The sequence below is a fragment of the Saccopteryx leptura genome, chromosome 4 (genome assembly GCF_036850995.1).
Source record: "Saccopteryx leptura isolate mSacLep1 chromosome 4, mSacLep1_pri_phased_curated, whole genome shotgun sequence".
NCBI classification, from domain to species: domain Eukaryota; kingdom Metazoa; phylum Chordata; class Mammalia; order Chiroptera; family Emballonuridae; genus Saccopteryx; species Saccopteryx leptura.
In genome coordinates this window covers 223,504,212-223,532,189 of record NC_089506.1, presented here as the reverse complement: position 1 = coordinate 223,532,189, position 27,978 = coordinate 223,504,212, and the positions used below count along the sequence as shown (strand labels likewise).

Below are 27,978 nucleotides of genomic sequence, written 5' to 3'. Positions count from 1 at the left end.
TGTTTTTAGAAATGTTCTAGGTGATGGCCAAAGGAGGTTTCTAGAGCCAAAAGTGCGGGGTGAACTTGGTAACTGCCACTGAAGAGCAAAGTTCTGTTGTTAAAAACCAAACACTGCGTGTGTGTTGACACCTGTGTCACACTGTGTGTTGACACCTATGTCACACTGTGTGTTGTGTTCTGACACGTGTGTCACGCCGTGTGTGTGTTCTGACACGTGTGTCACGCCGTGTGTGTGTTCTGACACCTGCGTCACGCCGTGTGTGTGTTCTGACACGTGTGTCACGCCGTGTGTGTGTTCTGACACCTACGTCACGTGTGTTCTGACACCTACGTCACGCCGTGTGTGTGTTCTGACACCTGTGTCACGTGTGTTCTGACACCTGTGTCACGCCGTGTGTGTGTTCTGACACCTGTGTCACGTGTGTTCTGACACCTGTGTCACGCCGTGTGTGTGTTCTGACACCTACGTCACGCCGTGTGTGTGTTCTGACACCTGTGTCACGCCGTGCGTGTTCTGACACCTGTGTCACGCCGTGCGTGTGTTCTGACACCTGTGTCACGCCGTGCGTGTGTGTTGACACCTACGTCACGCCGTGCGTGTGTGTTGACACCTACGTCACGCCGTGCGTGTGTGTTGACACCTACGTCACGCCGTGCGTGTGTTCTGACACCTGTGTCACGCTGTGTGTGTGTTCTGACACCTGTGTCACGCTGTGTCACGCTGTGCGTGTGTTCTGACACCTGTGTCACGCTGTGTGTTGACACCTATGTCACATGTCTCCTGTACGTCCCCCATCGATGGGTTCAGAGTCGACTGCAGCCACCAGAGAGAGAAGGCCTCTGAGGTCCATGGAGTAACCTACCCAGGGCCTAGAAATTCTATGAGGGGTTCTCAAAGGACATTCTTATTTCTCAGCGCTTTGCACACCACACCGTGGGGTGATCCTGTCACGCGCTCCCACACAACGTGTATGGGGGCAGATGGCCGTGACAGTGTGCCCAACCACCGTGTGCTTGACAGCTGGGGGTCAGCCCAGGGCAACGTGTGAGGGGCTGGAGGGGGTGAGCTGACTCGTGCCGTGACGGCACTCACCATGGGCCCTGCCAGGCGGGCACGTGACAGGCGGGCAGTGAGTGCACTCACCATGGGCACTGCCAGGCGGGCACGTGACAGGCGGGCAGTGAGTGCACTCACCATGGGCACTGCCAGGCGGGCACGTGACAGGCGGGCAGTGAGTGCACTCACCATGGGCCCTGCCAGGCGGGCACGTGACAGGCGGGCAGTGAGTGCACTCACCATGGGCACTGCCAGGCGGGCACGTGACAGGCGGGCAGTGAGTGCCGCGTGGGGAAGAAGTGAACGGACAGGCAGAGGAGGGAAAGGTCTGACGCAGCCTGAGGCTGGACAGCACTCAGCTACAGGGCTCAACAGGACTAGGCCTGGCTTCCCTGGGGCAAGGCTTTATAGAAAACTCGACAGAAAAAGAAAAAAGAGACTCAGCCAAACCCTGAAAGTCAGCCCAGTTCCCCCCCGCGGGACCCCAGACCCCAGTGCCCCCGCCCCCCCGGCGGGCGCCTCACCTGGTGAACCTGCACATGGTGGCCGCCTGGAACTTCCAGGCCAGGAGCAGCACGCGGAACTCGGTGGGGTCCACGCGCAGGTCGCTGCACAGGCGCTCCATGCCCTCCTCCAGGATGGCGTCCTCCCGCTCGTCCTTGTAGCGCCCGAACAGCTCCTCCAGCCGCTGCAGGGAGGACGCCTCCGCCGGGGACCGCGGCTCCCGCCCCGCGTCGCCCGAGGACGTGGGCAGCTGGCAGGCCTCCGCCGCGGCCTCTGCCTTCCTGGTCCCGTTGACGAGGACGTCCCCCGCCGGCTTGCCGCAGGCCGGTGGCTGCTCCTCCCGGTGGCCGGCGCCTCGCCGGCTGTGTGCCTTGCTGCCGGGGTCCCGGTCTCCGTTCTTGCTGCCCAGGGTTGACGAGGGGTTCTTGCACTTGGTGACACACTGGCCCATGGTGCTGGCGGCCCAGCCTCTAGAGCGGCCCCCTCTGCACAGGACGCCCTTGCTGGCACTGGCCCCTGAGTCTCAACATGCCATCGGGCCGAGGAGCCAGCCGACCTGGAAGGAAACCAGAGAGCCATCACCACCGGACAGGGAGACGGGACATGCACGCGCCCCCGGGACCGGGCTGTGCCCTGGACCAGCCACGCGCCGGGAGAGACACCAGGCTCGTCCCCGCCTGCCCTGGGAGCCAGCTCCACACAGTCACCAGGGAGACGCAGGGCCGGACTCGAGCGCCCGTGGGGGACACAGAAAACCCTTGGGACTCTCACGGCACCACAGATGATGGAGGGGGACCCCTGTGCAGAACGCACCAAGAAAAACCAGCGTCTCCCCAGAAATACTCTAGGAAGTCAGTCTTGCCAACCTGCTGTCGCAGGAGAAAGTGATCTGGACCCGAGCTAAGCCCGAAGGTGCACAGAAAAGGTTCATCTTCTGGCCCCTGACGTCAGAATTCTCAGATTTCCTTTCCGAGAAGGGTGAGCAGGGCGGCCGGTGGCCACGGTCACGACGACAGTTTCACAACGAGCTCGCGACAAGGCAGAGGGTGTTCCGAGTCGAGGCGACTGTCCCGTCTCTGATCTCAGCGTCCTCCCTGGGACGCGCCCACACAGCACGGGTGCGCCCTTCGCCTCCACGGAGGCGTCCACCAAGCCTGCAGGTCCAGACGAGGCTCCCAACCCGAGCGGCTTGTCCTCCTGCCTCAGGGCCCCTGCAAGGTGCCGCGCCGGCCCGGCTCACACTCGATTGACTGCCGTGAGGGCTGCGGCGCGGTCCTCCCAGAGGGGTCTCCACCCGGAGAGAAGGGCTGATGTACCCGAATACCATCTCTACATGGTGGAGTAACTGCTACGGGAAAAACTCTGACCTGAAACATAAACTCTCTGTGGTGGTTTACTTAATACTTACGTAAATTAAAAGGTGTTTTTTCTTTTGTTTTTTTTTAAGAACTGCTAGAAATTTCTGGGCCAGACAGATGAGGGGAGATTTCTCTGAAGAGCTTCCCTATTGAGGCCTCTTACTTTCAACTAGCGCACTAGAAGATTCATCTACGGTCTATTTCAGATGGTCCCCAACTTGTGATGGTCCAATTTACAACGGAGCAAAAACTACACACGTAATAAATAGCACAAGATATACTTGGTTATACACAAACTGTGGCGATGGTTTGGAGGCGAATGAAAGGGGGAGAGGCCCTGGCCGGTTGGCTCAGCGATAGAGCGTCGGCCTAGCGTGCGGAGGACCCGGGTTCGATTCCCGGCCAGGGCACACAGGAGAAGCGCCCATTTGCTTCTCCACCCCTCCGCCGCGCTTTCCCTCTCTGTCTCTCTCTTCCCCTCCCGCAGCCAAGGCTCCATTGGAGCAAAGATGGCCCGGGCGCTGGGGATGGCTCTGTGGCCTCTGCCCCAGGCGCTAGAGTGGCTCTGGTCGCAACATGGCAACGCCCAGGATGGGCAGAGCATCGCCCCTGGTGGGCGTGCCGGGTGGATCCCGGTCGGGCGCATGCGGGAGTCTGTCTGACTGTCTCTCCCTGTTTCCAGCTTCAGAAAAATGAAAAAAAAAAAAAGAAAGGGGGAGAGGACCTGAGCAGAACTTCTCCCAGGAAGACACACAGACAACAGACACATGAAAAGATGCCCATCTTCACTAGCTATTCCAGAAATGCAAATCAAATCTACAATGAGCTACCACCTCACACCTGTCAGACTGGCTGTTGTCAACAAGACAGGTCATAACAAGTGTTGGAGAGACTGTGGAGAAAAAGAAACCTCATTCACTGCTGTTAGGAATGTAAACTGCACAGCCATTATGGAAGAAAGTATGGTGGTTCTAAAAAAAAAATTAAGAATAGAACTACCATATGACCCAGCAATTCCTCCACTGGGTAGCTAAACTTGAAAACATTGGTATGCAAGGATTCATGCAGCCCCATGTTCATCGCAGCATTGTTCACAGTGGCCAAGACCTGGAAACAACCCAGTGCCCCTCGACAGAGGACTGGATAGAGAAGAGGTGGTGCATCTACACACTGGAGTATCACTTACCCATGAGAAATAACATACTGTCATTTACGACAATGTGGATGGACTTGAGAATATTTAGTAAAATAAGAAAATCAGAAAAAGCTAAGAACTGTATGATTCCACACATAAGTGGGATATAAAACTGAGACTCAGGGACAGAGATGAAAGGGAAGTGGGCCCCAGGGGAGGGGAGTAAAGAGGGACAAATATAAGGTGACAGAAAATGATGTGACTCTGGGTGACAGGCACACAATGCAATCAAAGGTCCAAGTGCTATATGGAAATGTTCACCTGAAACCCACATACTCATTGATCAATGTCACTGCATTAAATTTCATTTCTAAATAATAATTAAAAAAAAGAGCAGACGCTACCCGCCAAGAACAACCAGGCCACACGCCAGACACGGTCACGTTCCCAGACGGCCAGTCCTGGAGCCTGTGGTCTCTGGGCCAGAGCTGAGCCACACGACCCACCCCATGTGACTCACAGCAACCTGACAAGTGTCCTGGAGCCTGTGGTCTCTGGGCCAGAGCTGAGCCACACGACCCACCCCACGTGACACACAGCAACCCGACAAGTGTCCTGGAGCCTGTGGTCTCTGGGCCAGAGCTGAGCCACACGACCCACCCCACGTGACACACAGCAACCCGACAAGTGTCCTGGAGCCTGTGGTCTCTGGGCCAGAGCTGAGCCACACGACCCACCCCATGTGACACACAGCAACCTGACAAGTGTCCTGGAGCCTGTGGTCTCTGGGCCAGAGCTGAGCCACACGACCCACCCCACGTGACACACAGCAACCCGACAAGTGTCCTGGAGCCTGTGGTCTCTGGGCTGCAGAGCTGAGCCACACGACCCACCCCACGCGGCGCACAGCAACCCGACAAGTGTCCTGGAGCCTGTGGTCTCTGGGCTGCAGAGCTGAGCCACACGACCCACCCCACGTGACTCACAGCAACCCGACAAGTGTCCTGGAGCCTGTGGTCTCTGGACCAGAGCTGAGCCACACGACCCACCCCACGCGGCGCACAGCAACCTGACAAGTGTCCTGGAGCCTGTGGTCTCTGGACCAGAGCTGAGCCACACGACCCACCCCATGTGACACACAGCAACCCGACAAGTGTCCTGGAGCCTGTGGTCTCTGGACCAGAGCTGAGCCACACGACCCACCCCACGCGGCGCACAGCAACCTGACAAGTGTCCTGGAGCCTGTGGTCTCTGGGCTGCAGAGCTGAGCCACACGACCCACCCCATGTGACACACAGCAACCCGACAAGTGTCCTGGAGCCTGTGGTCTCTGGGCCAGAGCTGAGCCACACGACCCACCCCACGTGACTCACAGCAACCTGACAAGTGTCCTGGAGCCTGTGGTCTCTGGGCTGCAGAGCTGAGCCACACGACCCACCCCACGTGACTCACAGCAACCCGACAAGTGTCCTGGAGCCTGTGGTCTCTGGACCAGAGCTGAGCCACACGACCCACCCCACGTGACTCACAGCAACCTGACAAGTGTCCTGGAGCCTGTGGTCTCTGGGCTGCAGAGCTGAGCCACACGACCCACCCCATGTGACATACAGCAACCCGACAAGTGTCCTGGAGCCTGTGGTCTCTGGGCTGCAGAGCTGAGCCACACGACCCACCCCACGTGACTCACAGCAACCCGACAAGTGTCCTGGAGCCTGTGGTCTCTGGGCTGCAGAGCTGAGCCACACGACCCACCCCACGTGACTCACAGCAACCCGACAAGTGTCCTGGAGCCTGTGGTCTCTGGACCAGAGCTGAGCCACACGACCCACCCCACGTGACTCACAGCAACCCGACAAGTGTCTGTCGCCTCGCTGAGCAGCACTGGGACACACTCTGCTGTCACACAGCTACTGCGCGGACCACACGGCGAGGGCACAGGCGCTCAGGCTGGCCCCTCTCTGCCCCCTCACCACGTGTTCCCTGCGGGAAAGCGCTGCACTGGATTTCTGCTGCAAGCATCCCGATAAAAGCGGCACGCCCACTCCCCCTTCCTGTCCACTCTGGACTTGCAGCGTGGCGTCCTCTGGTCCAGCAGGAGGCACAGCCCGGGTCGGGCCAACGTCCCTGCTCCCTGTCAGCGTGTGGACACCGCCACCCTGGGTGTGAACGGTGGGCCCCCATCGCCCAGTTACCACGTCAGCCGTTCACTCTCCGTCACCCTCTCAGGAACCCGGACCTCAGCAACTGACTGGCAAACGGCTAACTGGAGATGTCACCTGGTTTTTGCATCTGAGTCAAAGAAAGGCAGGACAGGACTTCGCGAAATGAGTCTGAAGATGAGGAAGGCATAGGACACACGCCTGCACCCACCCGCGTCAGGGGGCCGAGTGACCACAAGCGTCTAGACGCGCTCCCAGAGCCCGCTCCCTCTGCGCAGGCCTTGGGCTCAGCGCCTGGAACACCACCTGCTAGATGCTTCCCAATTCTCTAAGGGAAGACTCCAAACCCACTGAGGCCACACTGACCAGGTCCACCCCACAGGCCCAGGGCGGAGGCCGACTGCTAAGGCCCCCCTGTGGGAGGAGGAGGAGACAGAAGAGGCCTGTGCAATCGAAGAGGTCTGTCTGCAGCCACACTGCCGCTGGTCAGAGAGCGGAGGCCAGGAAGGCCGTCTCTCCTGCTGCCAAATGCAAAGCATTCCACAGCGATGCCCCAGGCTCCGAGGACACAGGCACAGGAGGAAGTCCCCTGCATGCCGCCACCACACCTGGTTTGCGGGAGGCATCTACGCTCGCCCCACATCACCAGACACTTCACCACACTCGGTGTTGGGAGTCCGTCCACACCGTGTCTTCCGTGAGCACATGGGAATGGATCACTGCACGCACATATCATGCACGTGGAACTTTCAAACAAAAATGGGCCTGGGCCTGACCCGTGGTGGCGCAGTGGACAGAGCGTCGGCCTGGGATGCTGAGGTCGCTGGTTTGAATCCCTGGGCTTGCCGGTCAAGGCACAGAGGGGAGGCAACTATTACGAGCTGAAGCTTCCTGCTTCTCCTCCCTCCTTTCCCCTCTCTCTAAAAATCAATTTTAAAATATTTTAAAAATGCAGTGTACTTTGCAAACTTTTCCAGTGACATTTGTTCATATCAATATTCTCATCTCACAGGATGTGTTTAAAAGACCAGTCATTCAGCAGTATTAGCATTACTACTAATACACCAGCTCAGGCGTGCAACCCACAGACTATTTATAGCCTGCTGCTCCATCTGTCAAAACCCTGGTGCTGCAGAGGGCGCGCAGAGACCGGGTGCCGGGCCGCAGAGGGCGCAGGGGGCACGCAGAGACCCGGGGCCGCGCCGCAGGGGGCACTCAGAGACCCGGGGCCGCGCCGCAGGGGGCGCGCAGAGACCAGGGGGCGCTCAGAGACCCGGGCCGCACCGCAGAGGGCGCAGAGACCGGGTGCCGGGCCGCAGAGGGCGCAGGGGGCACGCAGAGACCCGGGCCGCACCGCAGAGGGCGCAGAGACCCGGGGCCGCGCCCCAGAAGGCGCGGGGGGGGGGGGGCGCCGCAGGGGGGGGCGCGCAGAGACCCGGGGCCGTGCCGCAGGGGGCGCAGAAAGGGTGAGCCTCTGTTACAACACAGTGAAGAGCCAGGCAGGTCTTCTACTGAACGGTGGTGCCACAATCTGTCCATTTAATCCCATTGCTGGACGGTTATTTGCTCCCAATAAATAGCTCATTCCTACAAATACTACTGGGATAATAAACGAGACATGCACGTAATACACATTTATAATTATAGTTATTTACTGAGAATATATTCCCAGAAGTGGAAGCAACAGGTCAAAGGATTGCATAAAAACTGCGTACATAAATTGTGGAATGTGAGTTGCAGAACCGCAGTGGCAATGTCATATAGTAGCAGTGGCACGTATCACATGTACACGCACTGTAGCACACATTCCTCCTCAGCGTCACCTGGGAATACTGGTTGAAAGGGAGGCCTGGTCACTTGGCTGTCCGTGAGTCAGAATGTCCGGCTGTCAGGTCTCCCCTCCCCTTTGTTCTGTGAGCAGAAGAGCGGGTGGCCGAGTCACGTTGTCATCTAATACTGGCCATCTAATCACATCCCTTTAAAAGAAAATCCTCACCCAAAACGTGAAGGTATGACCTGTAAGGACTCACGGCACACCGCCCAGGAGGACGGAAGACAGGTAGACAGAACCCCTCGCTTCGCTGTACGTCAGGACAGGCGGACGGAGCGATGGCTCTGGCTCCAGGGACCGCAGGGCGGAGGCATCACGCCCTCTCCACTTGGTTCTCTCAGAAGAAAACCGACCTTCCCCACACCCCGGAGAGCAGTAACGGGGCCCATGTCAACGCGTCCCCTGAGGGTGCAGGGCCGGCATCGGGCAGGAGGGTCTGGCCCATGGATTGGCCAGAACCTGAGGGGATCATGTCCCCAGGGATCTGATCATCGCCCAGCTCACCACGTGGCCCGTGGACTCAGGACACGGCTTTCCTGCATCGGGCCGGACCAGGCCACTGCCACACACCACAGAGCCCCTCCCCCACCCGCCAGCGTCCAGGCTCTCGGTCACATGATCGCCCCGTGTTTCCCAGCAGACCCTCTCCCTCACTCTCGGTCAAGGAGCAGGGTGGGTGCACACGGACCACGTGACTCGGCCACCCGCTCTTCTGCTCACAGAACAAAGGGGAGGGGAGGTCTGACAGCCGGACATTCTGACTCACGGACAGCCAAGTGACCAGGCCTCCCTTTCAACCCCACACACCAGGGAACCCTTATCTGGACACGATGCCCAGCGAGTGCCCACCTGGGCGTGAAGCCCATTACCCTGGGCCCTCGGGACGGAGGCCTGGAGCGACCTCGGTCTCCGCCCTGCCCCGTCCCTGCCCCGGGCGGCAGGCTCAGCACGGAGTCCGCTCGCTGCCCGCTGCGCCCACGCGTCCTCTCACCGGCCCGGCACTCACGCCACAGGGGAGGCCGCGGAGCCGGCGGTCTCGGAAGTCTGTCTGTGCCACGACGGGGCCGGTCTCCCAGCTGCAACGGGCGTTTGATCTCAACCACATCCTACGAAACCGAGACCCGGCCTGACCAGACGTGGCTACTCTTGGTTTCAATGACTGTGCCTGAAAGTCTCTCTCTGGTTTCAGGTACTAAAAAGCCTATTCAGACAGTACTTAGGGTTTTGAAGCCGGTGGCAGGAAACGCTGATGCCTGTGTCTTTATTAGAATTCACGTTCCCTGTAAGTTGCAACTTGAGGCCTTAATGGGCTTTGTTGTTATTGATCTGTAACAGTTATTTCACAAATGTGCACTCATATGGCCAAAGTGTACATTAACATGTGTAGAAATAAACGGATAATTAAATCAAAGGAGGGCTCTGGACCTGACAGCTGGCACCAGGCCTGGCAAAGGAAGACACCTGACAAATTCCAGCCCAGCCTCTGCCCACTTCCTGCCCAAACCGCCACCACCTAATGGCCATTGCAATGCTGCCCACTAAACCTCTGCGCTGGCCCTGGCCAGGAGCGGCTCAAGGTGGGTGGAGCATAGTCCTGATGAGCCAAGGTTGCGGGTTCAGTCCCTGGTCAGGGCACTTGCAAGAATCAACCAATGAGTGCACAACTAAGTGGAACAACAAATCGATGTTTTAAAACCTCTGTGCTAACAGCGAGGCCCTATTTTCAGAAAAACCGCTACGAGAAAACGCTAAAACCTAGCAGCAGCACCACCCATCACCTGTGTGGGGTCATCAACACCTTTGAAAACGTGAAGACAGAGCTGAACCCCAAAGTAAACGGTCTCCACTCCACTCACACACTGCACTGCTGTACCCATCACGGGGGCCCTGAAAGGGCAGAGGTCAGAGCACATCAGGGCCACTCGGCAGCCCCACCCTCCCCTCCATGCGGCCAGGGCAGCTCCAGCACCGCTGTGCTCAGACACAGAGTGACCGACCGGGCCAGGCTGGTTCCCGGCACACACCTCACCGCCCTGGGCCTCCTGCTTCCTCACCTGAAAGTCAGGGGAGATCAAAGGGTCCCTGTGGAAAATAAATGGCTCCTCTGTGTCAGTTCCAATGCTGAGACGCGTCCCTGTCCAACCCACCTCAAGTGCCACCTCACGCCGACCCGGCCCCAAACCTCACGTTGACCGGGACCTCACGCCAACCCGGCCTGGGACCTCACGCCAACCCGGCCTGGGACCTCACGCTGACCTGGCTGGGACCTCACGCTGACCGGGACCTCACGCTGACCCTGGCCGGGACCTCACGCCAACCCGGCCTGGGACCTCACGCCAACCCAGCCTGGGACCTCACGCTGACCCGGCTGGGACCTCACGCTGACCGGGACCTCACGTTGACCTGGCCCAGACCTCATGCCGCCCCGGCCCACACCACTCTCCCGCCCGGAGTCTCCCTGTTGCCCGTCCGTTGTCCGCCCCCCACGGGAAGGTGAGCCCCAGGAGCAGGGGCTTCATCGGTCCCCTGCTCCACCCTGAGCACCCAGCTCTGCTACATAATCGGTGCTAGATAAACCGCTGCGGAGTGGGTGGTGATCACTGGTGTTTCCCGAGCACGTGGGCAGAAGGCACCAGCACACGGACCGAACGCATGAGTGGGCACAGCGAGCTCCCGGCACAGGGCCCTCGGCACGGTGGCCGCCGCGCAGACCTGCTCCCGGCACAGGGCCCTCGGCACGGTGGCCGCCGCGCAGACCTGCTCCCGGCACAGGGCCCTCGGCACGGTGGCCGCCGCGCAGACCTGCTCCGGGCACAGGGCCCTCGGCACGGTGGCCGCCGCGCAGACCTGCTCCCGGCACGGGGCCCTCGGCACGGTGGCCGCCGCGCAGACCTGCTCCCGGCAGAGGGCCCTCGGCACGGTGGCCGCCGCGCAGACCTGCTCCCGGCACGGGGCCCTCGGCACGGTGGCCGCCGCGCAGACCTGCCCGCACGGGGCCCTCGGCACGGTGGCCGCCGCGCAGACCTGCTCCCGGCACAGGGCCCTCGGCACGGTGGCCGCCGCGCAGACCTGCTCCCGGCACGGGGCCCTCGGCACGGTGGCCGCCGCGCAGACCTGCTCCCGGCACGGGGCCCTCGGCACGGTGGCCGCCGCACAGACCTGCTCCCGGCAGAGGGCCCTCGGCACGGTGGCCGCCGCGCAGACCTGCTCCCGGCACGGGGCCCTCGGCACGGTGGCCGCCGCGCAGACCTGCTCCCGGCACGGGGCCCTCGGCACGGTGGCCGCCGCGCAGACCTGCTCCCGGCACGGGGCCCTCGGCACGGTGGCCGCCGCGCAGACCTGCCCGCACGGGCTCCGTCCGAGTGCAGGGACGATGAGTCTGCACTGCTCTGTCCGTGTACTTTCTCTTCCTCAGGAGTTTCTTAACAACACACTGGTCCTGAGGACACAACGATGTCACCAAATAACCGCAGTGACAGGAGCAGAGCCCTGAGAGTCCGCTCCCCGCTCAGGAGCTGGTTCCCGGGTCCAACTTCTCCTGGACCCTCGCCTCCGGGAGGGCGCTGCACCACCTGCAGAGGGGACACGCAGGACGCCCCACCTCATTGGTTCTCAGGGGCGACACCCGCTCCCTGCTCTCACTCCAGCGAACTCGCCTCAGACACAGCAGACGCCAGCACCTGAGGTCAGCAGAGACCCCTCGTGCCTCCTGACCTGCACTCGGCCCCTCAGGGAGATGTCACACTGACATCGGCCACCACTGCGGCCGCCCTCAGCACAGGGACGCCCAGAGGGGAGTGGGGCCCAGCCACGCAGCATCCAGGTGCTCGCCAGGCGTGCCAGGGGGTGAGCTCCGGTGAGAAGCGCCGTGTGGGTCAGAGCTGCGCTCTCTCTCCTCGGTGGACAGAGGCGATGCCGGCGGAGAAATGCTGGCTCTCATGACCGCGCGGACCGTGTGCCCGGCACAGAGCACTCGGCCAGTTCCGCAGCCCAGGGTGTCTCGTTCCACTCATGACTTCCTCACGTCTGCTGGACGGCAGGCTCCGAGTCAGGGATGAAGCAGGCGCCCGTCAGAGAGGACAGGAGGTGTGGACCGCCAAGGCCCTTCCTCCGTCCCCAGACCCCTGGGCACAACGGGCTGCGTCTCAGACGACAGCAGGGAGAGGCCGGGAATGAGGGTCCCAGTCGGCCGTCCACGCAGATGCAGCTGTGGAACAGCAAAGGTCAGACTCCTCCCTGCTGGCCGCCCGGTGGCCCACACGTTCTGCTGAACCGTGTCCAGCACCACCCACCCCGTGCCTGTGCACCCCACCCCCGGGGCCCAGGAGCGGTATCTGGGGTAGCAACACCAGTGGCTTTTCTAGGAGAACATTTTATAAAAATAGAGCTTCCAACTGTAGGTCTAAAATCAAAAAGAAAAGTAGCCAGAATTAGAATTCTGTTTTAACACAATATGCTGAGAATAACAAGTGCAAAGCATTGCTACAGGGATCACACCAACCCGACTTCTCCCTCCTGGGGGGTGGGGGCTGGGGGCTGGCCCTGGGAGCCCACGTGGGGGCAGTGGGACGTGGGGGCAGTGGCACGGGGCCCCAGGCCTCTCCCTTCTCTGGCTGCACCCCTGCCGGGTGAATCTGCCCCGGGCTGGGCAGGCTCCAGGCTTCGGTGGGCTGAAGGGCTCCCTGGGTGCACTGGCCCGTGACAGAGACTAACTACCCAGTCCCAGGCTGCCCCGAGTCCCCCTGAGTTACCACGTTACTTCTCAGTGAGTCAAGAAAATGAGGACAGGCCTGGCCCTGGCTGGGCAGCTCAGCTGTTAGAGCGTCATGCAGACACACCCCAGTTGTGGGGTCCATCCCTGGTCAGGGCACGCACAAGAATCAACCAATGAATGCATAAATGGGTGGAACAGCACACCCATGCCTCTGCCTGTCTCTCTCCCTTCCTCCCTCTCTAAAATCACTAAAAAATTAATAAATAAACAAAAATAAAAACAGCCCAGCTGGCTTCACAGTGGACGGCCACACAGCCCGGCTGGCTTCACAGTGGACGGCCACACAGCCCGGCTGGCTTCACAGTGGACGGCCACACAGCCCGGCTGGCTTCACAGTGGACGGCCACACAGCCCGGCTGGCTTCACAGTGACGGCCACACAGCCCGGCTGGCTTCACAGTGGACGGCCACACAGCCCAGCTGGCTTCACAGTGACGGCCACACAGCCCAGCTGGCTTCACAGTGGACGGCCACACAGCCCGGCTGGCTTCACAGTGGACGGCCACACAGCCCGGCTGGCTTCACAGTGGACGGCCACCAGCAGCAGTTAGGAAGTCCACTGGTGTCAGAGTGAAAGCCCTAAGTGACCCTCCTGCTCTGTCTCAGCAGCTGCAGAAATGACACAATGAATCGCAGCACAGACGGGAGGACAGAAACGGTACCTTTCCAGAGACCAGTCCAACAGGAAATGCGTGAAACCCTAACGATGACTCAGTTTTTCAGAAATTAAATCAGTTTAACAGGAAAAAAAAACAAAAAACCACCCTCTAAACTATTAATAAATCACTGAGTGCAACAACTCTGGATTTCTAACACCCATCCCTGACCAGCACATCCTTTTCTCAAAACACAGCCAAGTGCAGGCGTATTTAGACCAGCACGTGGCTGCCCTTTCCAGTTCTGATCACCACTCTGCTGGACCTAGATCTGGGAGCAAAAATTAATCTCCAGGTCTAAACGGATACTGTCATGACAAGAAGGTAATCAAGGCCTCTCCAGAGGGCTTCTGGGTACCACCAATTATATAACAAATCTCTGGGATTAATGGGTATTCACCCAGCGTACCAGTCGGGACCAGCATGGACGAGCCTTCGCCCACACGGCCCCTGGGAAAGGCCCAGGGAGCCCCTTGCTCGCTGCGCTCAGCTGGCTGACACCAGCCTCTCTCTGCCAGAGAAGCCAACCCCACTATCTTCAAGACAACTCGGATACTTGTTTATCCCAAGCCAAAATAAAATCTTTTTTAAATCCAGGAAAGGAAAGTATTTCATTAATAAGTTTTTCTGACTGAATTTTTAAAAAACTATTATGACACTTTATTATAATAGACAATTTGTTTCTGTTACACATTCAAGGCTTGACTGCATGATACATTGTTGACTCCCACAGAACATAAACTCTCATGGCTCCAGGGCATCACTGCCTCAGGGTCCCAGGAAGGCCAGTGGTGGGTATGGTAACAGAAAAGGGCCAAGTGGAGACAACAAACAATCTCTAAAGCAGGGGTCCCCACACTGCGGCCCCCTGAGGCCCCCGCCGCACTGGCAGAAGGGGCACCTCTTTCATTGGTCAGGGAGAGGAGCACATTGACCATCTCATTAGCCAAAAGCAGGCCCATAGTTCCCATTGAAATACTGGTCAGTTTGTTGATTTAAATTTACTTGTTCTTTATTTTAAATATTGCATTTGTTCCCGTTTTGTTTTTTTACTTTAAAATAAGATATGTGCAGTGTGCATAGAGATTTGTTCATAGTTTTTTTTATAGTCCGGCCCTCCAACGGTCTGAGGGACAGTAAACTGGCCCCGTGTAAAGTCTGGGGACCCCTGCTCTACTACGCAATGAGAAACAGACACCACACATCCACCCACGTGCACGGCACCAGCTGCTTTTACGTCATGTCCACAAATTCACTGCACATCGTTTCCCACCTCCCAGCCTTCGTTCTCACAACCTTTTACACGAATCAACTAATCCAATAATCTAACAACACCCCCATGAAACAGGTGTTATCACCCCCATTTTATAGATGAAAACACGGAGGCACACAAAGTGTAAGTAACTCGCCTAACGGCACACGGCTAGCAAGGGGCAAAGCTAAAACTCAAACCCAGCCTGACCGGGCGGTGGCGCAGTGGACAGAGCGTCGGACTGGGATGCGGAGGACCCAGGTTCGAGACCCCGAGGTCGCCAGCTTGAGCGCGGGCTCATCTGGTTTGAGCAAGGCTCACCAGCTTGGACCCAAGGTTGCTGGCTCGAGCAAGGGGTTACTCGGTCTGCTGAAGGCCCACGGTCAAGGCACATATGAGAAAGCAATCAATGAACAACTAAGGTGTCGCAACGAAAAACTGATGATTGATGCTTCTCATCTCTCTCCGTTCCTGTCTGTCTGTCCTTATCCATCCCTCTCTGACTCTCTGTCTCTGTAAAAAAAAAAAAAAAAGTGGTTAAAAAAACTCAAACCCATGTTACTCTTCCTCAAAATTAAGGACAATGCTTTACAAACCCCTTTTAAAAAGTCTGGAAGTTTAAACTGACTCTTTAAAAAAAAAAAAAGCATAGGACAGTCGAGCAGGGTCCTCGGGTGCATGAGGTCTTCTGGTCATTACAAAACGAGAGGCTGGACTAGACCAGCATCTCTCAAACGCGTCACTGCGGTGAACAGGTGACACCAGAGCAAACGCACTCGCATCAGCACAGACGCAACGAGACTTCCTGCAGCAGCACACTCTCCCGCCACGGCGCCCTCGAATCTGTGCTTTTTCTCTTTTTTCATTGTTGACTATAACCTAATAAATTAGATATGACCCATAGTTAAGAAAATCTCAAGATCAAACTCAGATTCCCGGCAATGTCTTAACTGTGTCGGGCGCATTGCCAGGCATTCCCCAGCTCTCACAGGAGTGAGTCCCACAGCTCCTGCAGGAAGGAGGCTGTTACCAGTGCTATCCCTGTCTTACTTATTTATTTTGTATTTTTCTGAAGTTGGAAACAGGGAGGCAGTCAGACAGACTCCCGCATGCGCCCGACCGGGATCCACCCGGCATGCCCACCAGGGGGCGATGCTCTGCCCATCTGGGGCATAGCTCTGTTGCAACCAGAGCCATTCTAGTGCCTGAGGCAGAGGCCATGGAGCCATCCATCCTCAGCGCCCGGGCCAACTTTGCTCCAATGGAGCCTCGGCTGCGGGAGGGGAAGAGAGAGACAGAGAGGAAGGAGAGGGGGAGGGGTGGAGAAGCAGATGGGCGCTTCTCCTGTGTGCCCTGGCCGGGAATCGAACCCGGGACTCCTGCACGCCAGGCCGACACTCTACTGCTGAGCCAACCGGCCAGGGCCCTGTCTTATTTTAATGTGTATTTTACTGACTTTAGAAAGAGAAGAAGGGGGGAGAGAGAGGAATATAGATGTGTTCCTGCATGTGCCCTGACCAGGGATCAAACCGGCAACCTCTGCACATCAGGACGATGCTCTGACGCACTGAGCTCTCTGGCCAGTGATACCCCCACGTTCCAGAGGGGACACCAGGTCAGAAGTCAAGTCCCCACGCGGGGTTCCTGCCGTGCAGCACACGTTCCGTCTGCTCCCGTCTCAGTTCGGTGGGAAACGCGTCTGCTTCGGGCCAACGGGCTGTAGGCAGACGGGACCCTCTGATTCCCAAGCGCAAGCACAGCGCGGGCACAGGACACCCTGGCCGCCGCTCTCCCTGCCAGCGCCTGACGGCTGAGCCCACGTCGGCCTGGGTCTGGGGTGCCGGTCCAGAGCAAGCGCCCTGCAGCCGACTGACCCCGAGGAGCGCAGTCAATGCACCTCTGTCAGGTGCAGTCGCACTGTGTCGGCTCTCACTCCGCGGTCACTCTGCGGTCACTCCGCGGGTCAGGTCCTGCCCTCTGCACTGCAGCGCCTTCACAGAGTCCATCTGGCCCTTCCAAACCCGGCGGGCACAGAGGGCCCCCTGACTGCCCCCAGCGGCTGCCCTGCCCCCCACCCTGTGTCCCCCAGCACCCCCCCCACCCGCGTCCCCCGGCACCACCCCCCACCCCGCGTCCCCCGGCACCACCCCCCCACCCCGCGTCCCCCGGCACCCCCCCACACCCCGCGTCCCCCGGCACCCCCCCACACCCCGCGTCCCCCGGCACCCCCCACCCCGCGTCCCCCGGCACCCCCCACCCCGCGTCCCCCGGCACCACCCCCCACCCGGCGTCCCCCGGCACCCCCCACCCCGCGTCCCCCGGCACCCCCCACCCGGCGTCCCCCAGCACCCCCCCCACCCGCGTCCCCCGGCACCACCCCCCACCCCGCGTCCCCCGGCACCCCCCCCACCCGCGTCCCCCGGCACCCCCCCCACCCCGCGTCCCCCGGCACCCCCCACCCCGCGTCCCCCGGCACCCCCCACCCCGTGTCTCCCAGCACCCTCCCAGAAACACCCGCCGTGCCCCAGGCGTCCCGGCCTCTCCTTCCACCGGCCTTCACACGTGCTGCTGCCTCTCTCGGGCCCAGCTCGGGCTGACTCCACAGGTCAGCTCCGGCCCTGCGGCCTCTCTCAGCCCCCTCCAGAGGGCGGGCAGCAGTCAGACCGACTGCACCTGCTGCGTGACTTGTTACTGTCTCCTCTGCCGGGACAAGCGACGGTCGCAGTGGAAACGCAGGGAAGCGCGTGCGTGGCTGAATGAACAAGCAATTCCAGGTCTCTGCCTGGGCAGGCTGACAGAGTTCGAGGAGGTTCTCAAGTATTATACACAGTGTTACTGTCTTTACCTGCAGCCACCACGACTGTCCCGGTTCCCAACAACCGAGAGCTTGACTTCACAAGTGAAGACACGTGTGAACACACAGGCTAGCCTGTGGTCAGAGGGCCGGAGAGAGAGGGCTCGAGACGCCTCGGAACGGCCTGTGAGGCCCGAACTCCATCCCTGTCTGTGCGGCTCTCGCTCTGAGCTCCGTCACCGCCCTCTGTTCAAACGTGTGGTCCCGAACGCTTCCACGCTGATGGAGCCGACGCTGCCCTGAAGATCACTTTGGGAAAAGAACATGTCCATTCACGGGGCTCTTGTCTCCAAAAGCCCAACGATCAGGCTGCCCCTGGGAGACCCCAACCACAACCACTGCTCCGACAGCCACGTCCCAGGAAGAGGAAGAGAAACCACCTCGCTCCGGCCTGGCGAACCCTCGTCTACAGACCAGCAGCTCCCGTCACAGCTCCCTGCCGCCTCAGAACTTCCCCAGACTTCCCAGCGATGACCTCTGAGTGATGAGAACCCTGCACCAAGCGACCCTGTCTGTGCCGGGAGGTCCTGCGGGCGGCGCCCAGGATGGACGTCACGAGACAGGTTTTAGTGAGAGAGGGGGTTTTCAACTCGGCAGGACACAGCCCCAGAAAAGACTGTTTCCCTTTCTCAATGCACCAAACAGCAGTCACCCCTGTCTCAGGAGACAGGCCAGGACGAACGACAAGACCACACTGACCAGGCGCCAGGCCTTGTGGCCGGTGGCATCAGCTTCCACCCTCAGGGAGGGAAGCTCAGAGAGCCTCTCGTTATGGCATCGTGGGGAGACTCTGGATTAAATCCGCAGAGGAGGACAATCTTGGGGCCACACCACCGTCAGCTCACTGCTGTCTCAGCCTCATCTCGACTAGATAACACAAGCCACTGAGAGGTAACAGACCTGAAGCCACCTTTACGGCAACTTTTCTCTTTTTACTTGCATTTTTTTTACAGCTACAATTTGACACGTGACATAACTGCCTACGGGAAGCTGTACGAGATGCACAGCCCTGCGTGCCGAGGTCATCACAGAGCAAACATGCCTGCAGAACACGGGCCAACAAGCAAACGCGCATCACGACGGATGCTGGTGTCAGGATACACACGGAATGTCAGGCCACACAGGTAATTAAGGCTTAAAAAAAACAGCAAAAAACTGAAGCCACAGACGGCCTCCGAGAGCGCTTGGCCAGCGACCACCAGACGACCAAGACTTCAGTTCTACCCCAGCATCTGACTTAAAACGAGAGCACCTCCCACCATGATGTGTTTCATTTTTACAAATGCTCTTTTCACTTCTCCAGAGCCCGGCTACGCTGAACTACAAGCGATACGACCGAAAGTGAAGTGAAATTCAGGTCACGTTTAACTTCACTTCGGGGCCCATGACCAACGGCCCCTTCAGAGTGTCCCCAGTAAGAAGTAAGGTGCAGGACTGGGGACAGGTCTCAGACCCCAGCACCCACAGGCACTGGGTGCCTTCAAGAGAGGGGGGGGCTTTCTGTGCCCCCCTCCGGAACAAGTCAGAACCCCGACGCCCACCACGGGGTGTTTCCAACACCAAAGGGTGGAAGGGACTAAAGACCCACCCAGGTTGCGGGGAAGCTGCGAATGGTGACAGAGAACGCAGTGTTATTCATCTCTCAGTATTTACACACAAACGCACTTCCCCTCCCTGAGCGGTAGCTCAGCTGGTTAGTCCCCATACGTGCGGCGTGTGGTTCAATCCCCAGGCAGGGCACACACAAGCATCACCCAGTGAATGAATAAATAAGTGGAACAGCAGACCTATGTCTCTCCCCCACCCCCTCTGAAAGCAATAAAAAAACATTTTTTTTTAAAGCTACCACTACTAACATCGTATTTAAACTCTACACAATCTACTTATGGGGTATTTCACCATGAACACATAAATAGAAATTTGTCAATTTGATGGAGTTGGACAAGTCTGTAAACCCGCTCAATAAATCCGACGGCTCCACACTGTGTCCACCCCCCCAGAGACTTCATGCAGGTCGGCACCGCGCTAGTATGCCTGAACCCAGAACTCAGAAACATCAGCCATTCCTGCACAAGCTTCACGGACTCCCCGGTCTGTTTAGCAGCCCAACTACTTAAGAGAAATCATATCCACTGTAGTATCACCCTGAGCATCACCATCCTTGGAAGTCACAGATCTGATGTGCTAGTCATGTTTCCATTAACACGCAGTAAAGTACAGAATGATAAATGAAAAGTGTTCATTCAAGTGCTGCCCAAAAATCATCTTCAGGCACCACCAACAGCACAGAAGACACTGAAATGTTCCTCCCAGCAGCACACACACGAAAAATGTAATCTAAGCCACATTTTGAGAAAGCATTTAGCCCCAAATGCTTTTTATTAAACTGGATTTACTGGGGTGACGTCGGTTAATAAAATTATACAGGTTCAGGGGTGCAGTTCAACACCACGCCGTCTGTACCCTGTACTGTGTTCAGCCCCAGGTCAGTCCCCGCCCATCGCCATCACCCCCTTCCCCTCCGGTAATCACCACACTGCTCTCCTCTGCTTTTCTTTGCTTAATCCCGGTACCACTTTCACTCGGTCCCTGCCCCTCTCCTCGACAGCGTCAGTCTGCCCTCTGTCTCTAGGAATCTGTCTCTGCGTTGTCAGTTTGTTTCGTTCCTTAGACTCCACATAAGAATCCACGTAAGTTAAGATCATATGCGTCTGTCTTTCTCCGACTGGCTGGGGTCACTTTGCATAGTGATCTCCACGTCCCTCCACGCTGTCGCAAAAGGTAAGAGAGACTTCCTTCTTTTTTGTGGCCACACAGTATCCACGGTGTGTGTGTGCCACTGACGGGGTGTGGGCTGCTTCCAGACACTGGCTGTTGTGCCTAACGCTGCAACGAACACAGAAGTGCCTATGTTCTCTCTAACTCGTGTGTCGGGTTTCTTCGGATCTACTTCCCGACATGTAATTGCTGGGTCGCAAGTAAAGCAGTCCCATTCTTAATTACTTGAGGTAACCCCATACTACTTTCCACAATACAGTTCCCAATGTTTCAGTTCCAGTGGAGCAAACACTCGGAGGGGCTGCTCCCTGGAGCCACAAAGGAAGCAATCGGCCATCCAGCCCAGACTAGGACCAGGCGGGAATCTCGAGCTCAGCCTAGCGACGGTCTCCTCAGGGTCGAGATCTCCAGGTGGGTGAGCTACAGGGAAGACGAGAGACCTGGCTTTGGAAGAGGCAGGTCAGCAACAAGTGAACCCTGAGCAGCTGGTAAGCCCTTTGACCTTAATGGGTCTGGGCTTTTCTCTTTCTCTGAGAAGCAACACACAAAACATGGCAACTGACAGCCCGTTCTCAAAGACTGTCTGGACCAGCTCAAATAAATCTGTGCTTTCCTTTCTAGAGCCTGTGGTTTTGCTCTACTCACTGACCATCAAGACATACTGCCAAAGATAAAATAAACCTCCTGAATCAGTTTCCTACTGTTTGATTCAGCAGAACCCTCGACCTCTGAGCCCACTCTCACTGCCAGACGACACACAGCCCACAGGGTTTCAGAGGGAAGGTTTTCCGTCTCGGGGGTTTAGGCTAGCTTTGGAAACAGGCTGGAAGTTTCCACTACAGTCATTCCTTTATTTTCCAGATACCCAGAGGTTTTACTTTCAAGTGATAGAAAACCTGTGTGTCTGTCCACTGTGTGCCTAGCAATGTTCTGTGCGTGGTCCCACACATCCCCTGATACAGGGAGAGAAAATGGGAAAGTTCCTAGCCCCAGGTGAGCTCAGCTATGCATGCATGCAGCTAATAATAGCAAATGTCATTAAATTTTTAATTATATGCCAGTCACTGTGCCATACTTTTCCAATGCACTATCTTCTTGAATCCTCACAGCTGTTCACTGTGATCACCCTCACCTTATACTTAAAGGAAGGGAGGTTTGGAGATGTCAGGTGGCTCGTCCAAAGTCACGTGGCCAGGGAGGCGATGACAGCGTCACCTCCCCCAGAGGGACTGCAGTTCCATGCTCTCCACCCATGTCCCCCTGACCCTCTGCACAGCCACACTGGAAGGACACGTGCATTCTGCACACCACGGAGTGAGCTCGTTCCTAGCCCTATGGAGCTAGCGTCCCTGTGAAGTTCAAGCACAGCAGCATTCTGGAGTATTCATGAAGCATAATAAAAATATACATATCTGGTCTTTGTCCCTACTTCCAGCAAAAGCTCCTAAACTCCCTGGCACTTCCTCACTGATAGGAGTGCCCTTTGTCATTCACAAGGACCAGGGCCACGGCAGAGAGGGCAGCAGGGCTGGGAGGTGGAAACACCCCAGGGAAGGGAACCAGCTGGAGTTCCTCCAGTCCCCACTGGGAAGACGGAAGACGAGCCAGCCCTGCCCCCCGAGGAGCCCAGGAAACGGGGAAACGGAGCCGGGTGAGGGGAGCTTCGGGGTTGGTGGACATCGTGTCCAGGTGCGCGGAGCCCCGCATGCCCGGGGGTGACACGGACGCTCTGTGCCCCAGTTCGGACCTTGCCCTGGGCGCCTCCTCCATTTGGCCGTTCCTGAGTCGTACCTTTCATGGGGAAACTATCATCCTAAATATCCTGCGTTCTGAGTTCTGCGTGTCCCAGGGTATAGGGGGGAGGGTCATGGGAACCCCCAAACTGTAGTCTGCCAGGCAGGAGTGCAGGTAATTTGGGGGGAGCGTGGCTGGGCCCCTGAAGTGGGGCAGGGGCCACGGTGAGACCGAGTCACGCACCAGCGGGTCTGCAAGCATTCCAGGCAGCTCACGTCAGAACTGAGCTGAAACGGACCGCTGACACTCAGCTGGCGTCAGACAATTGCTGGAATGACAGAATTAATACCACCAGAAAGATCAAGGAAGGAGGTCCACATTAAAACTGACTTAACAGAGGTCTTAAAAGCCACTTCCCTGCTTGATCTCATCAGTGTGTCCTCACCCTCCGCGATCCACAGCGCTGCCTGACATGGTCCTCGGAACTCTGACCCTGGGGACAGACCCACAAGTACCTGGTAACCTAACAGCTGTCTCTTTAAAGAAGACAAAAGAACCAATTTCACCAACCAACGAGAATGTGGAATGTTGTAGAAAGGTAGAGTTAAAATGGATTTGAAGGAATAACTTTACTTGTGACTTATTTCCCATTTGTCCTAGTTCCGAGAGAACCGCGTGTTACGTGAGAGTTACATGTAACTTCCCCAAGAGAACCGTGTGTTACGTGTTACATGAAACTGTTCCCACAAGAGCCGCGTTACATGAGTTACATGTAACTGTTCCCCGAGAGAACCGCGTGTTACGTGAGTTACATGTAACTGTTCCCATGAGAACCGTGTGTTACGTGAGTTACATGTAACTGTTCCCATGAGAACTACGTGTTACGTGGTTACATGTAACTGTTCCCCGAGAGAACCGCGTGTTACGTGGGAGTTACATGTAACTGTTCCCATGAGAACCGTGTGTTACGTGAGTTACATGTAACTGTTCCCATGAGAACTACGTGTTACGTGGTTACATGTAACTGTTCCCCGAGAGAACCGCATGTTACGTGGGAGTTACATGTAACTGTTCCCCGAGAGAACCGTGTGTTACGTGGGAGTTACATGTAACTGTTCCCCGAGAGAACCGCGTGTTACGTGGGAGTTACATGTAACTGTTCCCCGAGAGAACCGCTTGTTACGTGAGAGTTACATGTAACTGTCCCCGTGGGTGGCAGAGTGCAGTGACAAGACGCTGCTCTGCATTTGCTCGGCACCTACTTCAACCTACACCTGAAAGGACAGGGACATGACCACGCCCCTCCTGGCTTACCAACTTCTGTCAAAAAACGGTCAAAGGAGACAGGGATCTCAAAAAGTTAGGCCAGTATTCCATAAACTGTCAATCACGACTAGTCGGGTCTTGAAGACCAGTCTGGCCCTGGCTCGGCTGGCTCAGTGGTAGAGCGTTGGCTGGGTGTGCAGGCGTCCCAGGTTCGATCCCTGGTCAGGGCACACAAGAGAAGCGACCATCTGCTTCTCCTCCCCGCCCCCTCTCTTCTCTTCCCCTCTGGCAGCCAGTGGCTTGACTGAGGACAGCTCAGTTGGTGGGAGCACGGGCCTCCGGCATCCAGTATTGGTTGGTTTGAGCATTGGCCCCAGACAGGGTTGCCGGGTGGATCCCGGTCAGGGTGCATGTGGGAGTCTGTCTCTCCATCTCCCCTCCTCTTAAAAAAAAAAAAGACCAATCTGGTCAAACCAGCCTCTGGTCCCTCCCCGCACACAGCCCTCCCCATCAAGAATACAAATTCCAGTCATGGAAGGGGCGAACGTGGTCAGGGCAACGGATCAACCCCGCCCCCCAGACCCCCAGCCCCTCCTGACGAAGGGTGTTCCCTGCAGGTGGGCTGCCGGCTGGGCCTCCCCCTCCCCCCCCACTCCTCCCCAAGCTGGTGCCCTCGAAAGCTTGTCTACCCATTTCCAGATGGACCACAGAGGGCACTTCTCTTCATCCTATACACCAAGTCCACCACACCACCACCATCATCTCCACCATCATCTCCATGGTCATCACCTCCATCATCATCTCCACCATCACCTCCACGGTCATCACCTCCACCATCACCTCCACCATCATCTCCACCATCACCTCCACCATCACCTCCACCATCACCTCCACCATCACCTCCACGGTCATCACCTCCACCATCACCTCCACCATCATCTCCACCATCACCTCCACCATCATCTCCACCATCACCTCCACCATCATCTCCATGGTCATCACCTCCACCATCACCTCCACCATCATCTCCACCATCACCTCCACCATCATCTCCACCATCACCTCCACCATCATCTCCACCATCATCTCCACCATCACCTCCACGGTCATCACCTCCACCATCATCTCCACGGTCATCACCTCCACCATCACCTCCACCATCACCTCCACCATCACCTCCACGGTCATCACCTCCACCATCACCTCCACCATCATCTCCACCATCACCTCCACCATCATCTCCACCATCACCTCCACCATCACCTCCACGGTCATCACCTCCACCATCATCTCCACCATCATCTCCACGGTCATCACCTCCACCATCATCTCCACCATCACCTCCACGGTCATCACCTCCACCATCATCTCCACCATCATCTCCACGGTCATCACCTCCACCATCATCTCCACCATCATCTCCACCATCATCTCCACCATCATCTCCACCATCATCTCCACGGTCATCACCTCCACCATCATCTCCACCATCACCTCCACCATCATCTCCACCATCACCTCCACCATCATCTCCACCATCACCTCCACCATCATCTCCACCATCATCTCCACGGTCATCACCTCCACCATCATCTCCACCATCATCTCCACGGTCATCACCTCCACCATCATCTCCACCATCATCTCCACCATCATCTCCACGGTCATCACCTCCACCATCACCTCCACCATCATCTCCACCATCACCTCCACCATCATCTCCACCATCACCTCCACCATCACCTCCACGGTCATCACCTCCACCATCATCTCCACCATCATCTCCACGGTCATCACCTCCACCATCATCTCCACCATCATCTCCACCATCACCTCCACGGTCATCACCTCCACCATCATCTCCACCATCATCTCCACCATCACCTCCACGGTCATCACCTCCACCATCATCTCCACCATCATCTCCACGGACATCACCTCCACCATCATCTCCACCATCATCTCCACGGTCATCACCTCCACCATCATCTCCACCATCATCTCCACCATCACCTCCACGGTCATCACCTCCACCATCATCTCCACCATCATCTCCACGGTCATCACCTCCACCATCATCTCCACCATCATCTCCACCATCATCTCCACCATCATCTCCACCATCATCTCCACGGTCATCACCTCCACCATCACCTCCACCATCATCTCCACCATCACCTCCACCATCATCTCCACCATCACCTCCACCATCACCTCCACGGTCATCACCTCCACCATCACCTCCACCATCATCTCCACGGTCATCACCTCCACCATCATCTCCACCATCATCTCCACCATCACCTCCACGGTCATCACCTCCACCATCATCTCCACCATCATCTCCACCATCACCTCCACGGTCATCACCTCCACCATCATCTCCACCATCATCTCCACGGTCATCACCTCCACCATCATCTCCACCATCATCTCCACGGTCATCACCTCCACCATCACCTCCACCATCATCTCCACCATCATCTCCACCATCATCTCCACCATCATCTCCACCATCACCTCCACGGTCATCACCTCCACCATCATCTCCACGGTCATCACCTCCACCATCATCTCCACCATCATCTCCACCATCATCTCCACCATCATCTCCACGGTCATCACCTCCACCATCATCTCCACGGTCATCACCTCCACCATCATCTCCACCATCATCTCCACCATCATCTCCACCATCATCTCCACGGTCATCATCTCCACGGTCATCACCTCCACCATCACCTCCACCATCATCTCCACGGTCATCACCTCCACCATCACCTCCACCATCACCTCCACCATCATCTCCACCATCACCTCCACGGTCATCACCTCCACCATCATCTCCACCATCATCTCCACCATCATCTCCACCATCATCTCCACGGTCATCACCTCCACCATCATCTCCACGGTCATCACCTCCACCATCATCTCCACGGTCATCACCTCCACCATCACCTCCACCATCATCTCCACGGTCATCACCTCCATCATCATCTCCTCCTCGTCCCCCCCTCCCCGAAGGCCAGCTCCCCTACATATCCTCTACCCCCACAACAGAACTCCCTATCAAATTGCTTCCAGAAAGGTCTTCAGACGTTTCTCTTCCAGTGTTAGGAAACTCTACAAGGATCAGCCATAACCAACTGTTTTGAGTAAATGACTGGAGAAGTGACTAGTTATTTCAATGAAAATCTAACTGCCTAGGTCCTAGGAACCATGGAAGTATCTTTCAAATGGACACAATAGTCACTGCATCACTCCTGATTCTTGCTTTCCACTCTCTCACTTAGAAAGAAAATGTCACAACTGGGAAAAAGGCCTCCAAAAACTCAGGACTTCCAGCACATCCACGATTCTGCTAGCAGGCCTCACGCGGCTGGAGTCCCAGCACCTTCCCACTATTCCTCCTATTCCTCACCTTCCCTCCGTCTGAAGAACAGCCACGAGGCCCTGGACAGTCAGCTCTGGAGGTAAGAGCATCATCCCCAACATGAAAAGGTTGCAGGTTTGATCCCCGGTCAGGGCACATGCAAGAACAGATGTCTCTGTCTCTCTCTCTAAAGTCAATCAATAAATTAAAGAGCAGCCACTAGGTTGACACCAAGTAGTGTCTGAAATTTATTAACTGAAAATAAATTTGTTTCACAGCCTAAAAGAAAAGTAGTGGCACAGTGGCCATTTCAGTTCCTTCCACAGAGCTGTTAGCAGGCTGTCCATGTGTCCACCTGGACCTCCTGGTCCGAGTCCAGGGCAGGTCACCGGGAAGAGGAAAGAGCCCACTCGGGCACTCTGCACAGGTGCCCCCACAGCAGGCCACGAGCTCAGCCCAAGGACTTGGCGGGATCAAGCTTCAACTCCTTGGAAGTCCCACTGCTGCTCTCAGAAGTGGTCTGCGCCACGCAGCACCACCGCCCACCAATACCTCCACTGGAGTCCAATCCCCTCACCCAACTCTCTGTCTCGGTAGGGTGGACGCAACCCGCTGACCAGACGAGGCCGCAGGTCTTCCGGAGGAGTCTCTCCTAGACTGATGCGCAGAGTGGGACAGCTGCTACAAAGAAATTAGCTAGACATCTCCAAAGCTGAGAAGTCCTGCACCACACAGAGTTGCTATCCAAGATGCTCACGGTCAGTCACCATCACGCCTGGTCTGCACCCACAGGTCTCGGTTGATGAAATTGGACACTCCTGAACGGGCCGAGCCCCCGGGACTAAAACAGGGGTTACCCAGCACAGACGCCCGGCACCTCTGCAAGCAGGATGGTGCCGGGCGCTGGCCAAAAGTGGCTGCTTCTGCCACAAGAAAAGAAAATCTCCAAAGATGGACTTACTGAATTTTCCTGGTCTGATGCACAGTATTGAAATCAGGTCTCATTTGCAACATTTTAAAGATGATTTGGCATTTTGTCTCTCCCATTTTCTTTCAATATCCCAACTTCAAAGAATTAAAAGAGTTTAAGGCATTTCCAATGTTTTCTCTCATTATTTCACTAAATATGGTAGATTCTAGTTTGTAGTCAATCATTCACCAACTAAATGGTCAGATGCGATGGTAACCTCCTGGCTCCTCCTAAGAAAAGAGGGCCCTCCATGACCTAGAACAAGACACAGAG

The 27,978-nt window shown here is 57.0% G+C and overlaps 1 protein-coding gene across 1 annotated transcript in view; it reads right to left on the bottom strand.

The window, feature by feature from the left end:
• The window catches only part of DCUN1D3 (defective in cullin neddylation 1 domain containing 3), a 35,740-nt gene that overhangs the window by 2,407 nt on the left and 5,355 nt on the right, over positions 1-27,978 (bottom strand). The window contains exon 2 of the mRNA XM_066383475.1: positions 1,584-2,119. Coding sequence (XP_066239572.1) covers positions 1,584-2,014 — 431 coding nt within the window. The 5' untranslated portion in view covers positions 2,015-2,119. The remainder of the gene's footprint in view (positions 1-1,583; positions 2,120-27,978) is intronic.